Here is a 27,494-nt window from a genome sequence, read left to right on the forward strand (position 1 = left end):
GAATTAACATTCTATGTTTATTGATCTTCTAGTTTCAGTAAGCATCTTCCAGGCATCACAGCAGCAGGAAAGAATTTTAGAGTAACAGCTTAACAGCCTGATTTTTACAGAGTCTTCTCTGATGCATAAAGGACAGCATGGAGAGAGATAAAAAGGAACTAGGATGGCCATAATACTTCGATATTTATTAAAATTCCATGCTTTTTCTACCCCCCTCCCCCAGTGATGCAGTATTATCTGGAAAGCAAGCCACTGTGTGTTGGGAATAAAAAACAGAACAAAACCTCAGCCAAGTCTCCAGAGAACTAAGAATAAGAGTAATTAATCATCTGGTACTCTGATTGTCTACATAAATCAAACTAAATGCAAGATCTTGGTACAAGTGAAAGTGATTTAAAATGCCTGTTTACTTGATTGCTCAACAAGCATTCTAGTACTACTTGCACATGCTGCATCTCTTCAGTGGTGTTCATATCTTGAGCTAAGTCAGAAATTTCTGGTCCTATCAGTCAGCATCGTAGCCAGATCCCCTTGATGTGTGGGCCAGGAAGAAAAAGCTAACTGTGATCACAGAAAAGTTGAATAGGTCCCTCCTGTGCCTACCAGAAGCTTTCTACAAACTAGACACTCGGCCCCCAATATCTTATGTCTCTTTCATTAAGTCACTTCATTAAGTCACATCATTAACAATACCTGCATCTTGCACCTCTTAACAGTATCTCACATTAACACTGTTTCCTTTGGAATATCTGGGTTGTGTAGAATCACAAACCATCTTGGGTAAGCTGACTGCAAGTGCTTTTGTATTCAAATAATTTACAAGAGCAGAAGCAATCCTGCTATGGAATGAACAGTTCTTCCATACAACTGGTGCAAGACTAACATTTCCAGGCCTTCCCTAAAAGGAATACACAAGTAGCTCTTTTAGAGAAGAAATGAGAAAAACAAAAAGCTTTGAACTATTTTGTGAAGTCTACAGATGAATCAATTCTGAACTATGTATGTTACTCAGCAAGACAAAGCATGGAACACTCAACTTGATGAAAGCAGCATGTAACAATTATCTTGCATTACTGCCAGCTCTTTAGATATACTATGGAAAGGTAGATGGGCAGCCAGTGAAGTAGTCCTCCACTACTTGATTCAGGAGCAGCAGCTTCTTCCAATACTTTGTTTATGGAAAGAATAGCACCATGCTGCTGGGATCCTGCATAGTCCTAACTCTTCAGTAACTGAAAAAGGGCAGCCAGCTGGTAGGCAAGAAACTTCCTCCCAGACAGTTTTAGACAAGCATTCAAAAGGGAACTAGAATTAGCAATTGTGTTTGAGCACTAATAGATCTGAAATACTGTGCATATTTCTCTCTACATATGAGGAAGCTATCCAACTAAAAGCAAATATAAATAATGGTTTCTCAAAATACTTTGTTAGCAAATATGTAAATATGAACATTAAACATCTGTTTATCTAAAATACCTGTAGGAGGAAGTAATGCCTCCACTTTTAAGTCTTAATTATTATACTTCAATGGCTTTTTTTGTCCCATACCCTATCTTGCCACTGTTAACCATCTCCTTTCTCTCACCTCAGCCATCCCCACAAGAAACCTGCAGCTATGCCTTTTAGTATATGCATGGTACAACCTGAAATGAAGTCCAGCCACAGCTAGCAAATCAGTATTGAATGCTTCTTACAAGATAATTCTTAACACTGAACTCTTTATTTATTAGTAGGTTACTCTGCTGTTAAAAACTGTGATAAAACAAACCTGTGACAGAGCAGAGAACAGTCAGGTAGTTGCAAAATCTTCTATAAAGTTTCTTTGGTAGAAAGGTGTTTCAGGCATGCTTGGGAAACTCCAGTATCAGATACTGTGAGATTAATATTTGCTCACTGGAGGGACAAGGATGGTTCCAACTGGAAGAAAAGTGTGATTTTTTTTTTTTTTTTTAATTTCAAGATTAAACACAGTATGTCAAGTTAAACAGAAGTTTGCTTATGTCAGGTTGCTGAAGATGTTCAGGTAAACTGCATTCCACCTGCAGCTCCCCCTTCCTATTTAGATACTGAAGACAGCCAGTTTGACACATTATTATTGGAAAAAATTATATTTTGGAAGAACTCACTACAGAAGGTGACAGAATTCCAAAAATCAAATTACATGAAAATATACATCGCAATTTTCTTTGTACATTAGGTGAGGAAACTCTGAAGTAGAAGGCAAAGAATATGAAGGGCCACAGAAGAGAGAAAAGGGATAAGGAGAAAACTATTTTTGATACCAAACCCAGAAGTTAGTCATTTGAAAGCCTACAGATGCGCATGCTTGAATTCAACCTCGAGATAAAACAAGTCTCCCTCACACACCCCACCCCACAAACAGGCAATGCAAAAGGCAAAAAAAAAAAAGTCACCCATTAAAAAAAAGCAGCTCATCCCATCTTGGACTAACTTAGTCAATTCAACTTCCAAATGAAAACACTCAAGTCCCTTGGAAGGGAAAAACCCAGCAGGCTGCTCAAGGGTGCTCCATGGCCAGTTTTATTGCTATACCCAATTCAAGAAGCATGTGCAATTGGGCTTTTTGTTTTTTCTTTTTTTTTTAAAAAAAAAAAAAAAGAGGGTTGAAGGAAAAAAAGAGCACCTTTGAGACTACAAAGGTCATCATAAAAGAAGACACAAGTAATTGATAGCAAATCCCTTCAGGTTTAATTAGGAAAATTTTAAGTTCTGATGAGGGAATAAAAGGGAGCACATTTCCAAAAAACAAAAGAGATACTAAACTTCAATAAGCAAGAGATTTTAATTAAGCCTCAGTGGGTCAAAGGAAAATTAAAGTGGAAAAAAGACTTTAATCCTAATTGGTTTTAGTCTGACATGCTTCACAAGTTGTTGTTTGTTGTTTCGATTTTTTTAAACTGATAGGAAACAATGAATAGGGAAAGAAAAACCTGCTAAAATCTTTAGAATTTACACGATTCTATTCCTAACTACAGACAGCATTATTTGGTACAATGTGTATTTGTGGATGTACATGAACAGTATATATATTATCCGGATCATGTTGTGCTATGTACACATCTTTACAATTCTTCCTGAAGGTTAAAGCAGTTCATTAGATTTCAAAATGCGTAATCATCTTGTGTTGGCACTTGTTAGGCTCTTGTCAGCATTGATAACTGGCATGTTTTATTGCAGCCCAGTTCCAGCCAGTGTTTGCCAACTCGTAACAACAGAAGTCCAGCAATAGGTGGGTAGAGTGCAGGAAAAAAACAGTGCCATGTTTCTCAATTGGAGACCTACAAAGAAATCACAATTATTAGAATAAAAACACTCATGATCCTTAATTACTTTTAAAACTTTAGTGTTTCAAACTCAAGGAAGATACGTATTACTTATTCAAGAAGTCTACCTACCTCTGTACAGAAGATGCATACATCCAAAAGCATCACCTGAGAAAGACTCGAGTTAGGTTCAGCATACTGTGCGACTCAGCCCAACTATCAGTGTTTCAGGCTCCTGTCACTTGTGTTGCTTGCCAAGTTCATAGTGTGTAGAGGTTTGATTATTCACACAAAACTAAACACCTATAGGTTTTTCATCGAAGCTTCTGTGCACCACTTACTGTGAAGGATGGATGCTGTTTCAACAGCGAAGTACAGTACAAAGTGGCACAGCAGTGCTTCATTAAGCAGCAAGCAGTGTTTGAAGCCAGCTACAAAGCCCCTTCTCATCCAATTCATCACCCACAGCTTACTTAGGAGTCAACAGGATTTAGGAAAAACTTTTGCCTTCCAAAGAAGTATTACAACCAATTTCTTAGTATTCGTCAGAAGCATTGTTTCACTATGGCCAAGTTTAACATGGCAACAGAGTTAAGGTTAATTCAGGATATTCTGGAGTATTGCTCAGTTATTCCCTAAGGAAGAACTGCCAGTTACATTACAAACTATTACACTCTGGTTCAGGGCAGCTGTATAAGCCATTCAGTTCCTTTGCCTAGTCTTTGGACAGAATTATGAACTTCTCACGCTTTCTCTATTCTGGAGAGAGTTCAGTTCAATCAAAGCATTTCTTCACAGGAGAGATGCTGCAGTACTACTTTGTCGCAGAGCACATACACACCCTGACTCCTCCCAGAAGCACTACTACCAAGAGTGTAAAACAAGCAAATACTTCCTATGCAACCTTCGTGAAGAAAAGCTGTGAGTAGTGGGAACATCTGACAAGCTTTTCTAGTTGTCCAGACAGCACAACCCTTCTGTACAACACACAGTACCATATTTCCACCACCACCTCCCTCCCAAGCTTTATATGGGCACTCTAGTATTACATGTTTTTGGGCTTCCCCAGCAAAATAGGTTAGAATAGTTTACTTGCCAAGCCAACCATTAAGAAAGGGCAGCTTCAACATGAAGTTCTGTTTTACTTTGAAAACGCAAGAGTGGAAAATTAGCTAGTTGAATTTTCTGGCGTACCAAGATTAAAGTAACCAAAGGCCATGTATTTAAAGGCCACATTTTAATACAGCACTTTCTATGAGTACTTATTGTTTAAAAAAAAACACTGAAGATGGGATTGTTCAAATTACAGTAAGCATCTGGAATCAGGAATTCATTTTATCAGGGTGAAAGAGTAAATACCACATCAGCTACTCTGACATGAAAACTTAAACAGGTTCTCAGATATGCTAGTTCAGTTTTCAAGCAGAATCTTTTTCTGAAACTATTCCTAAAGCTTCCCCGGTGAAAAAGTCATTCTGGGGCTGCTGAAGAGAATATCACTTTTCTTGATATAATCTATGGCTAATATCTCAACTTAGTTCTGATATACTAGCAGACTGTTAAAAAAAGTCCCATAGATACCCGAAACAATCTTATCTGAATAGTTCCTAACAATGGCAATAAAAGCTTAGTTAAAACAAGCAACACGCCACCAATAACTGCAAGAGAAGTGCCACATACATGCATATAAACTTAAGGTAGCAATACAGGATGCTTTTAATATTCAAAAAAAAAAGTGTTCTTCACAATAATGAACATGAAGGAATGAGTATTCCTTTCTAGTACAACACTAGTAATCCCTAAGTCCTATTAGGGAAGCAAGATGAACACTGCTGAAGGGAATCGCAACTTCTCTAGTACTCTTGTATTTATTCTATTCAGAAGTTCCCCAATCTAGGCAGAAGGGCTGTTACTGCACTAGAAAGTTTAAGCATTGCTTTAACTATGAAGTCATTTGGCTGCACACAGCCAAAGAACTCCACTAAGACCAAGCAGCTGAGAAGATTTTTTTCCTTTCTGAGAAAAAACTGAACTCAGCAACACTTAGAAAATCCTCAACTCAGGTAAACTAACTCTTCTTCAAAAGGATACTTACCCTGAAAAAAGTGAAGCTACTAGCTGCTGAATAAGTGTCACTCAAAAGCAGTTTCTTGGCTTTTTCTTACACAGCGGGCAACTTTTCTTTTAAATTCTCCATTTCTGTCTTCTCTCCATTCTTTCTGTAATTGAATAGACAGCTTTCAGATGTCAGTGCTATAACCATATGCAAGCTCTAGGAAGAATCTTGGTGTTTGTTTTCAGACATTTACCATCTAGTCAACACCTAAGTTTGCTTACAATCATTGAGCTATTCACTAAATACCTGTAACATTCAGGGCTTGAACACTTGCTCTGGGTTTTCATGCAAGTTGCTCACAAGACAGTGAAGATTTAGCCTCCCCCCCCCCCTTGGCTTTTAGGCATTCCCCAAGACTAATCTAGTAGCTACCAGCATTTTGCAATGCCTGGGCTGAAATCCATTTATTTCAGCCTGACAAGCAGAAGCAAACTGCAGACCACAAGCTATTGTTACGGGTTATAGGAACTGGCTTGAACTGCAGTGATGAACAAAAAGGCACACAGCTACTGTAGAGCCAGTAGTTCTGCAACTTTTAGGACAGTTCAACTCTCTACATCTAGCTAGTACACCCCAGGATAGAAGTACAGAAGTCAGAGTATTCAGAAGAGGCACAACAGTATCCTTAGAAAGAAAAAACTCCTAGTTCGGTGCAGCTGCACAGTATCATCTCCACGAGGAAGACCTTAACAGAACACTCAGCATACCTACGGAGATGGTCCCTGGGACATGTACTTGATTTCAGAACTACACAGATTAAGAACAAAGATGAACATGAAGATAGGCAAGAGATAAGTCTGAACCCAGAGATGTGCAAACCATAGTATCACTAAAACCTCACAGGAAGAAGTGCAGTCACTCTAAGCTATTTTGTGTCAGCTTCACGAAGCACTCAGATGAAAGCACAGGAGAGTTAGCACACACTGAGACACAGGTTGACATCTTGTGTGCTGCCTTACAGCCCAGCAAGGAAGTGACAGGAAATATTTTACGAAATACAGGGTTCTTTGTGTTTTTTTTTTTTTTTTTTTTTTTTTTTTTAAGTATATTATCAACATTCTTATGGGGTTTGGAAAAAAAATAATCACACTTTCTTCCTGAGGTAACCTGGCAGGCAACACCTTTCCACCCCCCCCGCATGGGGTGAAGGCCATAGCACATGCGAGAGAGAAAACTGGGATAACTGGTACATCCCTACATTCACCACCTCCACGCTCACCTAACCAGTCAACATCTTGGAAAGCCCAGCGTGTTTTATCTTTCCAAAGAAAGCACAAACAAGGCTACTAATTAGTTTGTTCTCCATTTTCAGTAATTAATCCTGAAGCATGTGGTTCCTTGGATAGGGACACAGGACAGCTTACACAAGAGTACTTAAGGCCAAGAAAAGCTTTGAATGTGCGCTTTCCTAGCTTCAGACTCTCGGTATTTTGTTTTCCTACCCTTTATTTGTAGTTCTATGAGGCAAGTGTTCAGAATTAAGTACCAAGTTAAGTTCCCAATTTGACAACACTCTCCAAAACTCTCATTTCAGGCTACAAACTAGTTCTGTCTGCTTCTCACAGCATGCACTCAGGTTCCTGTCCGTCACTTTCCCCACCCCAAGAGAGTATTCCAACCCACATTTTTCAGTTTTCCAGGAAGCAGCTATTTCCCCTGCTCTTTACTGCCATGACCTGCCTGTAAACACCTCATTTTCTAGATTCACTGAAGACTAGAAGTTAAGGAGAGCAAAATAACTTTTAGTAACTGCCAAATGATGTTGCTGCAGTAAACTAGAAGACTCCTCAATAAGCAGACCAGAAAAGAGGACATGAGCCGCCAAGTCTTTACTACCCTGATGAGGATGTTCTGGTTAACACGAAGGGGATGCAATCTACAGTCCAGCAGGAGATGCTAAGCTGCTGAAGCAGCATACTAAATTTAAGTTACTTAACATCTTAGTCAGAAAAAGAGTTACTAGCATGCAAAGTTATATCAGTCATGCCTCGGTACTGTCTTTCAGTTCTTTCAGGCTGGGGTAAAAGAAAGTTGTTTCCTTAAGGCATTTTCAGTCTTTACCCTAAGGTTGGACCAACTTACCAGCCAGTAAACAAATGCGTAATTTTGTCTCTAAGACAGCTCTCATGTACAAAGTTGCTCCTGAGGCAGCTGATAGAGAGTGGGGTACAGTATAGAAAGATTTAAAAACAAAACTTATGATGCTAGTTGGTGATAAGTATAGCTAGAAGTACAAGCTTTCTCCAGCGTTAGGTCACCTACATTCAACACACACGAGTTCATAAGCTGAGGAATTCTGATGGTACTTTTAGCATTTCATTAATAACTCGCTCCTTCCAGTGCTCTCAAGTATGCCAGCAGAAAACATCCACATGTCCTGGATATTTGTTTCCACAAGTGCTGAGAGAAGGGGAGGTCCAACACAAAAGAATATTAAACGTGGAAATTCTTCACTACAATTTCTGGCGGCTTTGTTTTTCTTACCCCATTAAGTTTGTTCCACGTAAGACTGTTCACATGATTTTTCAGCTAAGCTCGACCACCTTTGGAAACGCTAACAGCATAGCAGATGAAAGGCTTCCAGAAACTAAACTCCTGCCCACCTTAGGAAGGAAAAGCTAGCTTGACAGAGGAAGTTAACATGCTTCTAGAAAACTTTGTGTCTTCCAATTGCTATCTCCCTTTCCTCACTCTTCCAGTTAAACCTGGAATTTCTCTTTTGCAACCACGTTGCACGTATTAGTCATTTCTGTACTGCAACTCAAGAGTAATTCAAAGGAAAGTAACTATGTTAGCATCTCTCAGATGATTGGGGCCAGAAGTCTGTTCTCCCACTTCCCCCAGAACTGAGAATTTTTTCCCTCCCCACCACAAACAGTTATTAGTCTGATTGCTGTTCTGCTATAAAAGCAGCTCTTCTAGAGATCCGATAGCTGTGTTTATACACCCACGCAGCACAGGCCATGCTCCAGAAACATTGTGCTTGCTGCACGGAACTCCTGCATCAAACACTTATGACAGGATCCTCACTGCAGATTCACCCCAGCCTCTGACTATAAGTTGTGCCCTTCTCCCTCACTCAAGCATTCAAGTCTGGGACAACGCCAGACTTAAAGGCCGGATGCCCAGCGAAGCCTTCAAGTATTTTCTCTAAGCAGACCTGCACAGACAAACCTAGTTCTACTCCATGTTCAGGTTAAGACTGTTTTAAAGAGGTGAATACAAAAAAATCACAACAAAATTATACTGAGGTACCCCCACTAAATTTTCTCCCTCCCTTCAAAGTGAGTTATTTAAGCCGTTAATAGATTCATTAAGACAAAATGTTGCTAATTTATACAAATAATGTACTACAAACATAAACAGGTTCTAGAATATGTCTATTTCCACAGCTAAACTTAACAGCACTTGTAACTGTTACACATATATAACCACACAGGATTTTACAGCCAGCTTCCATGAGACCAAAGCAGCCGAGGCTTACTGAAATACATCTGTGCTCAAGTTATTTACTACAAGTAACTGCATTACTGCATAGGAGAAATCAAACCACTGCCTATGAAGCTTGACAGCATCTCTCCCTTGCATTCTCTAAGACATTTACCAGGGCTAGCTGGAAATTCTATTTCACAACATGAGTGTTTTTCGCAACAAAAAGGTAGCCTTAGTCCATGCTGTACAAAGTTCACCTGAAAAATTATTGTACTGTTTGTCAAAGTAGAAGCAAAATACTATCTCAAGTTTGTTTCTACACTAAAGACAATTTGCAGGCTAAGAAAAAAAAAATCTTACCGCTGCATCAACATTAGCAGGAGAATCACCATTGGGATCTGCCAGCATAGAAATTACACTAATCATTATAGTTTCCACTGTGTGAATAGGAAGCCAGCGTTCCTCAGGTTTTTCATAGCCATATTTGTCTTCTCCAGGCTCATGAAGAATTGAAATGCAGACATCACCATTCTTGTCAACTACAAAATAGAACAAGGCATACTTCAGTAATGAACAACACGCTGGCATTTCTTCAGGATACTTATGGAACCGTTAACCTTCACTCCAGCTAGTCTAAAAACATGTTGGTGAAATAAAGTTTATAAAAAGGAAAGTAATTATATGTTACAGAGCTCAATCTCTAAGAAACAAGGCTTGGTGGAAGTCTTACTATGCCTAGACTTTTGGGGGAGGAGGCAATACATGGGTGGGAAGAAATTATTTTTTAACACCAGGCTAACAACTCTCAAAACTAATTTAACTAGGCTTCCACTGAAGGTCTTCTTTTTCCTGTTAAAGTTTAACAAATCGGAGGATGACTTCTTCCACAGCATAAGCATCAGCTGGATACTACTGCAATGTATTGGAATATCACTTAAGTTGCTAGAATCAGAAACTGCTGGCAAGTACTCTGACATTTCCAGAGCTGCAACTGACATCGCACCAACACATTCACATTCCCTTATGACAGGAGCACTGTGCTGGTCTCCTCCCAGCTTTCAACATCTACATCTCCACTAGAGACTTAAAACCTAAAAAACATTCCTACTTCCCAGTAAAAACCCTCTTCCAGTTTATTTCACCTTCCCATCTATGTCCAGAAGACTAGAAATAAAAGAAACCTTTGGAAGAGTCATCTCTGGAGCGACTAAGAGATGCTGTTATTTCCTTCCATGCTTCACTGAAGGAGGACAACCTTGGGCCTTCTACACTGAACTGTTAAGTTGGTAATACAGTAAAAATGAAACACTTGAAGGTATAACAGAAGGCAGGTATAGAAGTTAACACTCTCCTCAGACCAGAACTTTGCACTTAAAAGATATATATGTAAAAAAAAATAATCATAAGTTACCTAGAAGCCAATAAACTAGTGAAAGATACTCTAGGAGCAGTCTCTCAGAGCAGCACTATTAAAAACTCTGCCATGTTTAGTTATTGTTGTCTTCACATAAGAAAGATGTAAATATTTTAATACTTCTAACACAGACAGAATTGTATTCATTTGTCTTGCTGATATTTTCATTCTTAATTGCAAAAAGCTGGAACTTTGACATTGCTTACCATTCGGATGCCAGATTTCTGTGATGAACTTCATTTTTGGTGGCCTCAGTGGATAGTCTTTTGGAAAAGTAAGATGAGCCTTGAAAACACCACCTTCACTGGGGAATCAAAAATATCTTAGTAGAGTTTCTTGTAAGCTTAAGTTGAAGGCTGGAACTTACTGATGCACCAAAAACTACGTTTACCCCTCATACAGCTTAACATGTTGTTAATTAGCAGTACCAACATTCTTATAGGCAACGAAAGGAGTTTCTAGACTGAGAAGATCCTTTCACAAGATGCTGCCAGTTCCCCAACACCTTTTTTTGTTTGTTTGTTTTTTAAAGAGTTGGAATGACATTCCATAGGAAAAAAGTGACAGGGAATTCAGTATCTGGAATTACAACTCATTTTTCCTCCCAGCACATTTGTTAACAACAAAAATATTGCCAATAACTCTCAAGTACAGCCCCACAGGTATCTGTTTATATTCTTCCTTTAAACACCTCTGTCCTAATCTCTCAGTATCAGCCTCAGTGAAAAGTTACAGAAAGCTTATAGTTCATGTCTACCCGTAATACCTTTTCAATACTCATCTAAATGGACTCAGGCACAACAGTGAAGTCTTCAGCATTACATTTACCCACTAAACTGGAGAACAACAATAAATGAGCCATCCAGTTTTTATGTGGGAGTTGCATAAAGTCAGGTCCACATTTAACTGAAATAACAGTTTAAGTAGCTAGGTTTCAATACCTAGAAATACTCCTTTCTGAGAAAAGTGACGGCCTGTACTCAGAGGAAGTCTTACAGATGGAATACTTAGCAAATATAATCGTTTCTTGTAACTGAAGTTTGTTACCAAGTTTGAAGTTGCAGAGGCAGACATTACAAAACTAGAACATAACCTCCAAAGAAGGTGGCATGAGATATGCAGTATGACAAGCTACTCCTCAACAGCCACTCCCATGAGAACTGGAGTAAGAAAGAGCTGTTCTGTGCATCTATTTTTCTCTATTCATAATGGAGAAGAAGCCTGCATCCAGAGCTCACAGGCTACTGAGAAAATAAGTTTTTACCACCAACAATAAAAGAAGATGTGTAATTCTAGCAGGTGTCTCAAAAAACAACACTATATCTAAATGACTTGGCTTTTAAAAAGAGAGCAGCTGAGGGGATCTGAACCCACAGCATTCATTTTTAACAAGTTTCAGGAATGCAAATTCCAAAGAATTATTACTCTTCCTAGGAAGGGTAAGAATTCCAGAAACACCAGATATTTTAACATCCATACTAGGCAAGATAAAGGAAGGTTAAATTACATTTGTTGATAGCCCCAAACCAATTAAATTCTACATTTCACAGTGAAAAGAGTTCCACCTTCCCTTCTTAAAGGAGCAGATAATAAATCCAGGCTGTAAACCAGGCGGTACTTGGTTGCCCCTCATCAACATCATATAAATAAAGTTTTACCTGGTTTGTAGTGTGTATCCAATTAATTGAGTTGTCAATCAAGAGAGACCAGTACCATTTTTAGCAATATTTCTGATAAAGGAGCCTCTATCAGTAGCATCATGCACTAAGTCTAAAGTCTAGTCTTCCTGAGTTTACAACACAAAAAGTGGCTAAGGACTAGAGCAGAAGAGAGCTTGCTATCTAACAAGCCTCAAAACAAGCTCAGCACCTTACTGAAGTGGGGAAAAAAATGCTACTGCAATTTTAAACATATAAGGAAAAGGTCAATTAAAAGCAATATGTCTTTACTGACAGTATTTATAAAGTGGCCATGAGAATATAATGTAGCCACTACAACACTGTTCAAAAAGAGGTCAACACAAGTTGGAGAACTCCTCTCATGCAAGACTTGAGAATCACAATGTAGCGAGCTTGACAAGCCAAAGCAATTTGATTGTTGTGCTTAACTACTTTCTCAGAAGCCTGCAGACAAAGGTATACAATGATTTGATATTGGAACTAAAATTGACCTCGAGCAAATGCTACTAAAAGGCTTTCTGTATCAGTAATTTACCACTGGAACAGCTTAATAAAGGAGAACAGAGTTCATCTTCGAGAGCTACACTTTAAGCTGACCTTTTCAGGGCATAAAACCTTTTCCCAGGAGCTAGAATAAATGATCATATGCAACCTCTGAGAAAAAGAAGTTATTCTCTCAATTAGCCAGAGGTTTTTTTTGTTTGTTTTCTAAAAAGCTACTGCACTGCATATGCCAGAGTGCTTCAGATACATATATACATACATATGTGTGTAGCTTGACAAGCACAGCAAACTCAAGTCCAGCAAAAGAACTTACACTGTGAACTGCACGCATTTTTGTGCAACTGTCCATTAAAGAATCTTGCCCTTAGGAGCAAGGATAAAGATTCAAGCTTTTTTGAAGCCTACCATGCAAGGTTTGCCTACAACACAAATCTGATCAGCGTTAAAGTACTCTAGGTCACATTGGGAAATTCTCCTTCAGCAAACAGTGATCACTATAAGGGTTGACCCATCTCAAACTGCGAGGACTTGAGGCTTGTTCTGTGGCCTGCTGCAGTTTCCCAACTGCATCCTTCTCAAATATTTTCCTACAGTGGCCAGCCTGAAGTTGGAATGGTTTGAGGTTGTGCTATCAGCTAAGCTAGAGCCTCACAGCAGTGACAGCAAGCAGATTACACCTGCCTTACTTCAATGCATAGAAACCAAGCTGCCCCTAAGCATAGCCTATCCTCTCTTTTCCACACAAGTGCACAACAGGATCAGTGCTGCAGCTTCCCAGGGGAGCAAAGAGGTTTAGAACTTCATAGCAAATTCAGCTATTTACAAATACTTTACTAGCAACTAAACAGCATTACCTAACTTAGTAGGAAGATTTAGGTCATCTCTACTTAGACGGAGCTAGAACTAGTAAATAAGAGTTCTACTTAAGTTTCTATATAAGTAGCAGTACTTACTATAGTGTATCTGGAGGACCAATAATAAGGACTTCCCATCGATAAAGATCATTGTCATCTATTAAGCCCGCTGAAAAGCCTTCCACTGGATTTTTGTTGAGCTCTGTGTAGGAAAAAGAATTTAAGAGTGACTTTAGGTGCCTATTGTATTTATTCGCTGGTTTTGCTCATGCCTCTGTAGGTGACCAAAAAAACCCCACGACTTTCAGCAACCTGGTGTCTGCTGATGGATTTATGATCTGGATGAGTATCCTCAACTCCCTGCCACGTACAGCTGCATGCCGCCAGAACGGAGACCCAGCCTGACTCACACCATCAGCTGAGTGCATCGAGAGCAGGATGACCAAGCTGTACTCAGCACCTTCAGACATGTTCTCCTAAACTAGCTGCCACCAGGTGTGCATGCAAATGAAGAAAAGCCACATGTTTGCTACTAGTTAAAGAGCCACACTATTTCACAAGAACCCTGAGCAGCCAGATTAAACTCAAGTGTATTTTTAGGTCTAGAAAAATGTTAACAGAAGAAAAGTCACACACATTCTTTATTTAAAACTAACATCCTACGTCCCTTAAATGATTCTTTTCAGATTCTGAAAAGATTTGAGATATGTGCCCAGTGCATTTTGGAGATGATAATTTACTAAATTCTGAACTATTAGAAGTGAGCCTAGAAGATAAGCTTATGTTTTTCATTTGTTTGTTTTACAGTTTTATCCACTAGTGATAAGCAAAACAGGATTCTAAGTTTGTAAGCTACTTTGTATAGTTACAGCCAGATAGGAAGTTATCTGGAAACAGCTATACAGAAGTCAGGCCTGGATACAGACTCTACCAACTGTGTTCAGCCTGCTCCAGTAAAAAGCACAAGATCTGGGAAGAAACACCTCAAATGAGTACTGCCTAAAGAGGGAAGTCGGGGTAGGGAAAAGAATGTCTCAGCTGATTGCTGCAGGTCAGACACCAATATAAATGCCAACTGATGCCAAATTTAAGTTCTTGATACAGCATTTCGAACAGTACAAACTCATGATAGATGGATCTTTGGCATTTAGAATAGGGGAATGGGGGAAGAAATTATTCATTCAACTGGTCTGTCTTCCATATGACATCAGGGTTTGTTTTGTTTTACAGCTGCTACTGCATGCATTTTAAATCCTGCCAGGCATCACACAGCCCCCATTAGTTAGAGGTCACTGTATCCCCCCCACTTAGTCTATATACATTCCTTCTGTGTAAAATGTATGGCAACGGCTGTATTTCGTGTTGGTTTCTAGATATCAGACTTGAGTTTAGGGCTCCTTGTAATGCCCTCAGGTAGACAGAGAAGAACCTCAAGTGAGAGCTTCATACCTTTATGGAAAGGAGGCTACCATTACATCCAAACCCAGTTGTCCATAAGGTTGCAGTCAGTGTTTGCTCTAATTAAGAATTAAACTATTCAAAGCATTGTTAAAAAAAAGCCACAATAATCAATGTAAGCTCTATACAGACAAGTAAGTCCAAACACTAAGAGTGCTCAGCTCATACGAAGGATCGAGATCCTGAGGAGGTGGATAGCAGGAATATTGACTTCACTCAGCCACTGGTAATTCAGAGTCAAGTTTATCCACACAGATGAGTCAGTGCTAAAATCCCAAGAAATGTTTCATTTCTTGGCAGTATGTTGGAAGGGCTTTTCTTAGAACCTACACAGCAGTGGTTCAGTCAACAGATTAAGTCAAACATTCGCTCGGAGTTGCAGCACAGAACAGACTGAGGTGTTGAACCACATCATATTTTCATTAAACAATGCCTAAAACAAAGGTAATACCACGGGCTGCCTAACCAAGATGCAAGTTTCAAAAACCCAAACCTACAGCACAACCACACCTCTGCTAAGCAAGCCAGTTCTCACCCTCCGAGATCTCAGAGCCTTTGTTGAAACAACTGCATAAGCTTGAGTAACAATCCCATCCAATTTTAGGTTAAAGGGACAGAGAGAATAAGCATGTCACGTGGAGTCAGAAGCAGTTGCTGCAGAAGAGCAAGCCCACCCCTCCCAAAAAAATACTGTGCTTCACCAGTCCCCTATCACCTCCCTGCTACAGAAATTCCTTCAGCACCAGATATTAAATGATCTATGACATTAATATTTGAACATGATCTGCTTTTGCTCATGGGGTTTTATTAGAAGTTGTCTATTGTTTGTGCAAAAAGGAAGGATTTGTCCTAACGCCTCTGTTCAGGATGCTGATGTTACACACTACGGTGTGAGTAGTGTGATGCAGAAAAAACATCCAGCACAACTACAGGAGTCAACAGAAAGTGCAAATGTTAGATTTGAGCATCGCATCCTAAGACTTTCAAATTTGAAAGTAAGCCTCCAAAACAAGTTCCCTCATTTCTACATCTCCAGAGGGAGAAATCAGTTTATGGCAAGTTTCCTGTGTAAACTGCTAACATCGAGCTGTTCCCATTTAGCTTCGTTACTGGTTGCCAGTTATCACTTGTCAGTGATAACGCTGAACAAAAAGTTAAAAGTGGAAAATTAAGGATGCTTCTGAATGCTGAAGTATTCAGCATGCCACACTATTTTAAAGTCCAGCAGGCACATCTTTTCTTCTCTTTCTTGATTTGTGCTACTTCCATTTCTTTTTATATCTGTCTCAGCCTCCAGATAACAGCTTTTTTAATCCTTAGCTCCTTTGAAGCATTTTTCACATACTTGTTCCCAATGAAAGCCAGCTCTTGCATTCTGACTCATACCGAAGACCTTGCAGCGCTGTATGGCAAGAGATCTTGTGAGAAGGAGTAAGGTTGCTGGATACCAACTGTTGTAACGCAGAAACCTGTAAGCTGTACGAGAGGGACAGCCATTGACAAACACCTTCAGTGGCAGCGATTAGGAAAATCTGCTTAGGGGATGTCACCTATAAAGCAAATTGTGATGTTACTTCTTTTACTGGAGGTGGCATCAGCCTCTGCTTGCAAGAAATTCTCCCGTTTTCTTTTCTCTGTAGCAATAATGAAGCACGGTTTAAATAGCTACTGCACAAACACTTTCACGTAAGGGAGAACAATGGCTATAAGCTCGAGCACCTTCTCCACTAGAGGCACGCAGCATTACCACAAGCAAGTTAGACAGTCTGCATGGAAAAGCTAATTTTATGCTAAACAGAACATCCACCAACAGCTCGTTAGCAGACAAAAAAAGGAAAGCTCAGCCAAGTTTTGCACTGGGAAGTGAAAATCACCGTCCTTGGTTGTTTTACCGTGGACAGTTACGAGCTGCTACTCATTAAAGCTTGTGAACACCAAAGCCTTGTTTAATTATTTTTCCTGGACAGAGCCACCGCTGCATATCAGAAGAGGTAGAAACACCTCTCTCCATGAGCTAAGGCTCACAAAGCAGCAAAATCTTTCCCCCAATCCACGTACCCACACCACAGCTCACGCAAGGATGCAAGGAGCATAGGCACCAGGCTCCGGCAGGCTGCTGCCAGGCGGAGCGGTGACACTGACACTGCTCCCAGAGCAGACACCTGTTCCGTCTGTCACTTCCCACCACCCCCGGCACTTAACTGCTTGTGGACCGAATGGGAGGGAGCTTTCCCAGACAAACCCGTGGATGGCGAGCAAAGGATTCGCTTCCCTCCTCCCGCCAGGCAGAGGGAACCAGCGCTTGGTGCGGGTCCTCTGCAGAGCCCCGCTGGAGAGCAGGGCTGGACTCTAGTCCTGGAAAAGCCGAGAAGTCAGACACCTACAGAGAACTGCGCCCCTCCAGGTTATTTTCCGACACAATATTTCTCTGCAATACCTTTATTTAACTGGAGACATCCTGTACTTTTTCAGCGTAAATCTGTGCACACTAGCACATCTCCATCACGTCCATGCTCAAACTTCAGTGCAGGTTACTTGCTGCTATGCATTGTACACTACTGTTTAGTATTTACTCCAAAATTATCTGCGTTTCTGATAGTTTAATGTAACAGAAACTTTTCTTCCCAGTGGAAAATTTCTTACATTCCCTCTAGAAGCACCCTCAGGTAGAGTCCTCAGCAGCTCAAGCCGCAGCTGACAGCCAGCGCACACCAGCCTGGGCAGCTGCCAGGCAGCAACACGCAGGGAAAAGAATCCTGTGGCTGCTCGTAAATCAGGCTGTCAGTTCCTTTAGTCCCGGTCCTGAATCAATACCTGTTTTGGGAGATGCCAGCAGGCCCATGACAGAGTTGTTTAAGTCCAGAAGAGGCTTTAATGCCCAACGCCTGGCTTCTCACACCGCCTGCCAGCACCCCGGTGCTCCCGTGGTGGGTTAGCTCAGAACCAGATCCCATCGCCTTAAGCTGGAGCCGATACCATACCCTACGCCATGCTGCCAGTTTGTGTTCAGTTTACACCAAGCTACTGATGTTTCCACACTCGCTAAAGCTGCATTTATTGAAACCAGGAGACTTTTAGAAATCCAAAAGCAACAGCGTCAACAGAAGTGACTAAGCAGAAAGAGCCCCGTGGCTGCAGGCAGCAGCTATGTGCGGCATCTCAGCGTTTCAGCCTGACGCTTCGGCTGCCAACCGCTGCACACCAACACTGCCGAGGTTAAGTTACACCACTGAACAAAGCTTTCAGAAGTACAAGCTTCTACAGTATTTTTAAATAGCAGCCTCTTCAGCGAGCTGCACAGTGGTTGAGGTTTGTGCTGCCAGGGGACTGAGTCCAAAGCAGAAACAAAATGAGGACAGACCAAGTCCCAGCTGAGGCTTCCAGAGAAGTCATCTCCCTGACCCGCAGCCGTTCCCCAGCACAGGCAGGTATGGGACGTACCAGAGGCTTCAGTTTGCTACAGATTAGGCTTGCTTCTTCTTGGGTGCCTTTTGTGAGCCTCAGCGCTAGTCCAGGAGCTTTTAGCACCAGCTGGTGAGCCTGAAAACCCTCCTAGGCTCCTCTCCTCCATACCCCACACCGTGACTTCCACAGTTAGATGAACCGAGGTCACGTATGATTTCCAAGACTCTTCGTTCTGCCGACATACACAGCTGCAGGTCTTTGAATCTAGAAGATCAGTGCTGGGATACTGCTGAAGTAACACGATCTCCTCACACAGACTTGCTCCCAGAGCTCTCCATATTATCTGCTTTCATCATGTTCGGTCTTGCTCCACAAGCTCATCCAAGAAGTTCAGTCAAAACATAGCACATGATGCACACGCATTCCTGGCTGCCACTCCGGCAGTGACAAACCAGAGAGCAGTTCAGACAGAACAGTTTTGTTCTCAGGACATTTTTATTTATTTTGCACTGAGACCAAAGCAGTAAATACAAACCTGCCCTAAGGAGACATCTCTATCAACCACTTCAGTAGCATCTCTAGATTTGGCTCTTAACTTCAGCCTGGCAACTGATTAGCAGTGCTCCACGCGCTGTCCCCTGTTGAGGAGGGCAGCATCACAGCCTTCTACAGCCCTAGCTCTCCTCTGGGATCACAGAATTTGTCAGGAGGGTACATTTTTAGCATCAACATGCAAGCTGCTCAGGGCATCAGCCTAACGCAATGCTCCACAGCTGCAAATTATGCTCCTCTTGCTGTCTCCTCAGCTACACCTGCACAGCCTTCCAAGGATGCACGCAGGAGAGCAGGTCTGGGAAGGAGGGAGGACAGAGTTGGAGGTTTCTTGTCTGGTTCTTGTTTTCAGCCCCAATAAACTTCCTAGCCAGGGCCACAGCTGACCAAAATCTCTGAATTTCAAAGTACTGTTTAAGGCTTTGAAACATGCTTCTGGAATAAAGACTCAGCAGTAAATGTATAACCAGTGTTCAAATTACAATGAACACTCATTTCGGTAGAAATTGAAAAACAAACCATTTCCTCAAGAGCCCCTGTGACTAGACTGCTTGAAGCATGCTTTTCTATTCCAGTCACACCAGAATCCAGCAGTTACCTCAGCCGGGTTAATACTGAGGTTGAACAAGCCTGTGAAAGAGTCCTAGTAAGGTCTGAGCTTTGGGCAGGAGGGAGGATGGGAAGAACAGGGAGTCAAGAGGATCTGAAGAATCTTGATTCTCAGGGTCACGCCTGAGAAGCAGCACGTTTCTCACCAGAACACCTTCAGCAGGTTTGCCCAAAGAGTCAGTCACAGCATGGGGCCACATTCACCCACTGTACTCAGTAATAACACAAGTGCCACCCTCATCCTGCCCTTAGTGTGCACTCTTCAGTCACTGAAGTACGAGGTGGGTACACGCACATTTGAGATGCTCCCTCAGCAGCATTCAGTAGAGACCTTATCAGGATAAGGAGTTCAAGACTCCAGTTATCTCATCCCAAAGCAGATGTCAAAAACAGGTCAGATGAATCATGTTCCACAATTGCCTATTTCTCTCGCAAACAAAGGAGCCTCCAGAGCTTCAGATGTCTACCGCATACACTGCTAGAATTCTGCAAGGGAACTGTCATCCTACGTGTCACTCGTTCATATAGTTGACGAGTTTGCCATGGATAGTAGGAAAAATTTATTTAACAGCTGTTTACAAACTACTGACAGCCTTAGGATACAAAAAAATCCATCTAAGTATCTTCTGAACAACCCTCACACGCATTAGTTACGGAACAGCACTGCTGAACAGAATGAAAAGCTCAGGAATCTGGGGTTCACATACAAGAATAAAACACGATTCTATGAAGTCTAATAGAAAGGCTGTAGCACAGCACTGCCATAAGGAGATGCTGGCATCTGAAGAGTTCAGAAACTTTCTTCATCGTATGTGTAAGCTGGTGGACAAGCCAAGGACACACTTCCTGCTTGTTCTCTTCTCTCACTCATACGAATAACAGGTTTGCACCTGAATTTGAATTATGTTGTCATTCAGAATTGTTTAAGACATCTGCCTTTAAGTGACTCTCGACAGCATCATCTTTCAGATCAGTACCAAGAGTAAGGCAACTAAAATGCCAGCCGGGTTGACATACTAGGTGGTGTGACAATTGCAAGAAAACAGGTTTCCCTTAACAGTCATCACACATGGAAAGACTGCATGGGAAAGCTTTTACAAAGGGCTTCCATCAGTCTAAACCAGAACAAGCACTGCTAACATTCACCCCCACAACAGCAGTTATTTTTATGGAATCCTATTTCGTTTAGATTGCTATACTTAGTGTTCTTACAGGGTCTGGATATCTGATCTCTGTTCCAGCTGATGTGCCTTGGACCTGAGAGCGGGAAGGAGAAGAGAACTAAGTACGAACACTTACACTTGCAGGGTAGGTAGCCTAGAGCGCAGACCTACTAGATTCCTGACGCGACAGATCATGCCAAGACCAGTCTACTGACAGATAGCCACACACCACTGAAAACTGAAGCACAAAGCAGGTGCAGCATGGTGATAGCACAGACCCGCAACGTGAAGCGTTACCAGATTCTGTTCCCATACACTGGGACAAAAGTGAGACGGTGAGAGTTTCAAGAGCTACATGCCCTCCTTCCTCACCCAAAGCACCTGCTCTTCCTTCTCCAGGCATCTGACTTCACACACATTTCGGTATTTGGTTAGTTCATACTTTCAGAACAGCAGCAGCCTTCTAGTTCAGAAGTTCTGCTTCATCAGAACCCAATCTTTACGCTGAAAAGAAACAGCTGCATTTTATTTTTTTAAATGCTTCCATCCCACTCTGCCCCAATACTTAAAAGCTTACTTCTGCAGAATACCTCACACGCTTAAAGACCTTCATAAAACCCCCGCCTCGAAGGTGGCAAACAAAAACATCTAGATTAGAACAAAGATTACATTAAACACACTAGGGGAAGAAAATTAAGCAGAACGCCTATTTGAGGCAAGCAAGTTTCATCTACAAAGTCCACTCATTCTCAGACTGCTTATAATAACAGGAGTTCAGAAAAGAGATGTGTACCAACTATGAAAGGGCACAAGTAATCCTATCTTACTTGAACGTGCATGTGCTGTTCCAAGTCTTGCATAAAAAAGTGGCATGAGATGCAGAAAAATCAAAGCAGAATCCATTATAGTCACAACATATTTTATTTGAGGACTACTTACTCTACTTGGTCCATCTCAATTCCATTTCTCTTAGACCAAAATAAAGAGTAATCTATGGCAAGACAACCAATCTTTACAGTTTACATTTCTACAGCAGACAACTCATTGACACTGAAGTTGGAATTATTATCAACAGTTACACAAGGCAAGACATTTTAGCAGGATTTGGACGATTTAACATCTCCAAATAAAAATCTTATCGATAAATCAGGAACTCTAATGGAAGCATTTTCTCAACAGGTATTATTTCCACTCCTTATTTTACAGCATCTCCAGTAGTACTCTCCCATTCCAGTATCCCCTAACAGAACAGAAATAAGTCATTCCACTGTCAGATCCATCTGTTACATCCACAGTGTGGTGCAAATTACAATGCCCCATTTGGGGGGAGCAGAGAAGGGAACAGAACTGTTTCCAGTCAGCTTGGTTCTTTCCCCAAAAGATTACTGAACTGACCTAACCAGAGCCAACTGGCTGTGACCACAGACAGCCCTTCAAGGGGCAACGTGCTGAAGCAGGTTGTTACTGGTAGCTCATCTCATTTGTTCAAGTAGCTGGTTGAGTCATCAAGCCCCTCCACTCTGAGGTTTAGCTAGACCTCACTCTCCAAAACTGTCAGCATCCCTGGATTTTTTGCTGTTGTGATCGCAGTCAAAAAAGCACCGTTCAGCTTATTCATGCAGCAGGAGCATCTGAAAAACCAACATGTGTGGCTAGCAAAGTTTGCCACAAGTCACATCCATTGTGTTACTTGTGGTGCAACAGAAATTCAGGCTGCTCACGCTGTTCAGACTGCAGTCACTGTAACAATGCATGTTTTTTAGCAGTGATGTTATCTATAAAGCCAGTGTGAGCGAGGTAGCTTTAATGCTTCAGCCACTTTCTTACAAGAAAACCGGATTATCTGCTATGAAGGGGGCCTACACTACGAGAGTGTTAACATAATCAGTATGCACGTGCTATATCTAAGTATCCCAAAAGCATGACAGCAATGAAGACTGATTCTCATCTAAAAATGAAACTTTTTTTTTTTTAAACACAGCAGTCTTACAGCATTTAAGTGATACTGGAGGTAAGATTCCAAGGTCCTGCAGGTGTAAAACTTAAGTAATATTCTGTGTTATCATGAATAGTTATCACAGAAACATACCTCTCCAAGGAAGCTAATATGAAGATTAGCATCAACTTATTACTTTGAGTAAGTACCACTCAAATGGTATTATCTCGTGGACTAACCTACTCTAAGGCAGAAAGTAGCCAGTATTCAACTGTAAACAAAGACTTCTTGTACTACCAGCCAGCCAAGAGATACGCCATCTCAACTTCAATCTATAAAACAACCTCAATTCTGTAATTCCCTCAGAATTTACTACTAAAATATTTTGAAGGAAACCCTGTGTAACTGCCAGAAATTCAACTAGTTCAGTGTCATACTACAAGATTTTTCCACAAAAGTAACAAACTGTTGAACTGCCACGTTAAGTATTTAATATAGTTTTCCAACTTGTTAATTTTTAACTAGACATTTTTGCTTTGAAATGAGAGTTATACACACTTGAAATTGAAGCAATGCTGTGTTTCTCGTGTTTGAGAAAGTTATTAGCATGATTTTTGGTATCCTAAGTTGGAGAATATATACAATGCAGCAGAACTTTGGCCAACGAGGGCAAGGTTATTCCCCTGTTTTTCAGCAAGCCGTGTTTGTGTCAGACTAGTCGCACTTCTGGTTCCACTGCACACCACTGATTTAACTGCATCCTCCCTACACGGTCTTGCCAGATGAACTAGACAAGTCTGCCTACTCTGTGTCAGCAACGATTGTGCACAAAGATGAAATAAGAACATTTAGAGAAACGCCACAGTCTACAAAACCCTTGGGCTCAACAGATCTGGAGACCTGAGAGTGTAAAGCTGCTCTTCTTTGTTCCATCTCTTTTTAAAGATCATGATGTATTTGGACTGTAGGAAGAACACATTTTACCCCATCGCCTCTTAGGGGGATAAACTCTGCTGATCCAGTGTTATACTGATCTACATACCTGATCCTGCATGTCTGTCTGTCCATCATACCCCATCCCCCAAAGTTCAGAGGCACTTCATTCTTTTAATTTTCCCTGCACCTTATCCATTAGAGGAAATGGGTAGGCCATGGCTTCTCTTCCACAGCACTAGTGATCCAAAAATCAGGATTAAACATACATCTGTACGAACACATGTTTATTGAAGTTTAAGAGATTTCCAGAAGCTGCTAGAGCTTACAATTAAGTTGATTTGAGAAGAAAAAGACATTTAGCTTTACAGACATTCAAACAGGAAAACCTCTAGGGCTCCACTTTTAGTGCCAGTGCACTGCCTGCCTTTGGTAGTCAAAGATCCCCATTCAGCAGTGCCTTTGAACACTTCTTAAAAAGCGCCCGAAGTTCCAGCTATCTTGATTTGAACTGTTCTTGTGCCTAGATGGTGGGCAAGCACACAGATACTAAACCAGTTACTAATTCCCTGGCAATATGGCTGCTTCATTTGCAGAGACATTGAAGCTACTTAGTATGAAAAGCCCACAACATCTAACTTTACACCCGCTTTGTGACTGTTGCTGAATATCCCTTCTTAGAGCATTATCAGCATCCAGAACATGCTGCTTACACGGACAAGCATGTAGTACATATGGTACAGTAGTACCAGTTACCTCCTCAAGTTACAATACAAGCCAGCTCACTCCAGAGAAGTGAGCAGTTTTTATACACTTACTGGAAAATCTTAAGGCTACATTGTCATGTTTCTTTAATGCACTCTAAGAAAACCCTTAGCTTTAAGTCTCACTGACAAAAAAAAAAAAGTTCACCAGCTGACCTTCACTTTAACAGAGGCTTCAAGAACTAAAACAACTCATTAAAGTGCTACATGTCACAGACACCTATTTTCCCCATAATACCTTTTTTAAAAGACACAGCATATGGGGAGGTAAAACAGACAACAGTTCTGAGGACTACTGTTTTACCTTTCTTTCTCCTCTGGAGACTTTTTTTACATCTTAGCATTCAGAATAACTATCTAGGGTCTCATCACTCATTAAAGAAGTTCACATTCCTCAACTGCTCCACAACTGCATGGGCTTCACGTCCCCCCTTCAGCCTTCCTCCACCTCCTGATGTCTTGCTCCAAGTCTAACAGCTCCAACCTCAGACCTCTTGTGGTTTGAATACAGCTGCCTTGATAAGCGAGTGATCTAGAGTAATTTAAACAAGTTTAGATCACATAACTCACCTCCACTGCCAGTCTGCTGTCCTCCAAAACCCAACCACTAAGTACAACCCAATGACTCACCACACTCGATATAATGCAAAAGCTGCATGTAGCAGAAGGGCTGAAATACCAGCCCCACCAGAAGAAAGAATACCACAGTGTTGATTTTTGTTTTGAGGTAGAACAAGCAGTGTGAGTGTAAACAAAGAGACACATTGGAGCAGCTGAGACTTGGAAGAAGACAGTCAGCAGTAGGGTAGAAGATCAGACATCATGAAGCTCAGTCTCTGCATTGCGACTTCAAGTAGCCTGCCATCAGAAAAAGCAGTGTCAGAGTCTAGTTTTAGCTCAGTTCAGATACTGTTTAGGTTATCAAATAAGGAAGAAATGGTTCTCCTTCTCAGGTCAGTAACTCTTCCAGACAGGACTCTCGAAGAATTCAAGGCTCTCCTTCAACACTTGCCACAACCACCCTTAGTACTTTTTTTTTTTTTTTTAAAGTACATAAAGAAGAATACCAAGAGTACTGACAGTACTTCAAACACAAAAACCCCACACAGGGTTTTATGTCACACAAACAGCTACAGTACTTGAGTCAGCACAGCTGAATCAGTAAGATGGCAACTGGAAAAGTTTACCAGCTTTTGCCATTACACGTGAAACCTTCAGAAGGCAGCGAGCAGGAAGGCTTGGGGGTTAACGGCAGTCCACCTAAGAGTGTGCAAGTCCACTTCCACATCCAACTGGCCCATGCTTACAGAACATATAGCTATTGTTACTGTCCCGTGCTACAGCACATATACCTCCTGTTATTGTCCTGTGTTTACACAACTTATGCCTACTGTTATTAGCATATCTGGCCACATGGACACCTCACCAGATGCCAGAAGCTTGGTAGCCACGAAGGCACTCAAGAAGTACGTGGCTACACTCCCGAACACGAGCACGTGTAAGGTAAGCTTGTTTTTATGAAAGAGAACGTCATGTTAAAGGGATTAAAAAACTCCTGTGCTAGTGGTTGGCTATACTTCAGTTTCTCACCCTTACTAGCACCGAGCACAACTGAAGGGAGCCGGTTACACAACTCCCCTCCCTCCCGCTGACAGGGTCCTGTGGTCCCCCACTGCACCCCAAACCCACCGCCCTAAACGTCCGCCCAAACCTCCCCCTGCCCCCCCGTGTCACCCCAAGTTGTCCCTCTGGGCGTGCCTGGGCTGTGTTTGGGTGCACCTAGCAGGCGTCTCATGTGGGCACGGAGGAGCTGTGAGGGGAGGCACCGCGGGGCGCCCGGCCGCGCCTCAGGGGCTGAGGGGGGGGGGGGGGGGTGCTCCCGGCCGCGTTTCTCTTTAAATCTGGCAGCGGGCGGCACATGGAGCCGCATTGTGCACCCCGCGCATGCGCAACGGGGCCGGGCAGAGCCGGGCCGAGGCCAACCGAGCCGGGCCGAGCCCAGCCGAACCCGGCCGAGTCCACCCGAGTCCAACCGAGCCCGGCCGAGCCCCCTCGGCGGCGGCGCGGCCCGGCGACAAAGGGAGGGGGCTGGGGCCCGTCCGCAGCCCCGCTCCCGGCCCTTCCCGGCCCCGGGCCCGGCCGCCGGCTCCTCCCTCCACCGGCGGTCCTACCCCCACACGCACAGCGGGGGCAGCCCCGGTGCAGCCCCCCCCCCCCGGGCCTCCAACAAAGGGGGAAGCGGCGTGTGCCCACCCCTCCCCGTTCCCGTCCCGCCTCCCCGGGCGGCAGGGCACGGGGGGTGAGGGGAGGGGAGAGGGACGGGGGCACCTCAGGTCCCCGCGGGAAGGTGCGAAGGCCTGAAGTACTGTTTCTGAGGGGGGAGTGTAAAAAGATAAATAAATATATAAAGCACAACAACCAGCCCTCCCTCCTCCGCTGCGCTCCGGCAGCTGGCAAAACCCCACCGAGACACCCCGGAAACCCCCCCCGCCCCTGGCCCCCTTCCTTTGCCAGGAAGAGAAGGGTAAAGGGGGGGGTCGGCGGCCGAGGGGGGCTGTTGTGTTCCCCCTCCTCAGCCCCCCGAGGGGCCGGGGGCAGCGGAGGAGGCTAACACCCCCCCTACCCCCCCGCCGTGCCGGCCCCTCCGCACCCCTCCCCCCGGCCAGGCAGCTCCCCCTCCCCCCCTCGGCCTAGTTCCCTCAGCTCCCGGCTGGGCAAGGGGGCGGCGGGATGGGGGATTTGGGGGGGGCTCGGGGGGGCTCTCCCCCCTCACACCCGTCCCCTCCCGCCCCCCAAGCGCAGGCCCCGTCCCTCAGCGGCCGCCCTCCGCTCCCCCCCCGCCCCCCTCCCGCAGCCGATCGCCTCTCGCCTCCCCCCGGTCGCCCACCGCCGCCGGCCGCCCCCCCAGGCCGGTACCTGCCAGTTGTCTCCGCAATAACAGGGCGGACTGGAGCTCCGTCATTCTCCCCCTCTCCGCCCGGGGAGGGAGTCCCGGGGACGGCGCGGCTCCCGGTGCTGCGAGCGCCCGAGGAGGCGGCGAGTGGCCCTCAGCCCGCCCGCACGGCGCCCCCCGGGGGTCTGGCTCCGCGCCGGCCGCCGCCACAGCACGCAGGGTCCCTGCCAGGGGCGAGCGGCCGTGGCTCCGAGCCGCCCTCCTCCTCCTCCTCCTCCTCCTCCTCCTCCCCCCGCCCGCCAGGAATTTCGCTGCACTCCGGGCCGCGGCGCGCAGGCGCACTCCGCGCCGCCGCCGGCCCTTCCGCGCCGCCATGTTGAGAGGGGATATCGGGCGGGGAGGCGGGGTGAGCCTGGCCTCGGCCGCCATCTTGAGAAGGTCACTTCTCTCTATCTCCCTCTCTCTCTCTTTTTTTTTTTTTTTTCTTTTTCTTCCCCT

General features: G+C 43.3%; 1 protein-coding gene across 1 annotated transcript; it reads right to left on the minus strand.

Annotated features, from left to right (window-relative positions):
- On the minus strand, positions 1–27,440 carry UBE2G1 (ubiquitin conjugating enzyme E2 G1). Its single transcript, XM_080562902.1, is given in 9 exon segments — positions 1–3,299; positions 5,380–5,503; positions 9,193–9,371; positions 10,453–10,550; positions 13,383–13,485; positions 27,020–27,077; positions 27,080–27,151; positions 27,154–27,255; positions 27,258–27,440. Coding segments are annotated over 8 exon segments (867 nt in total). The 5' UTR covers positions 27,426–27,440; the 3' UTR covers positions 1–3,299; positions 5,380–5,416.
- Between the last annotated feature and the right edge of the window lie 54 nt (positions 27,441–27,494).

The sequence above is a fragment of the Anser brachyrhynchus genome (genome assembly GCF_964034855.1).
Source record: "Anser brachyrhynchus genome assembly, chromosome: 20".
NCBI classification, from domain to species: domain Eukaryota; kingdom Metazoa; phylum Chordata; class Aves; order Anseriformes; family Anatidae; genus Anser; species Anser brachyrhynchus.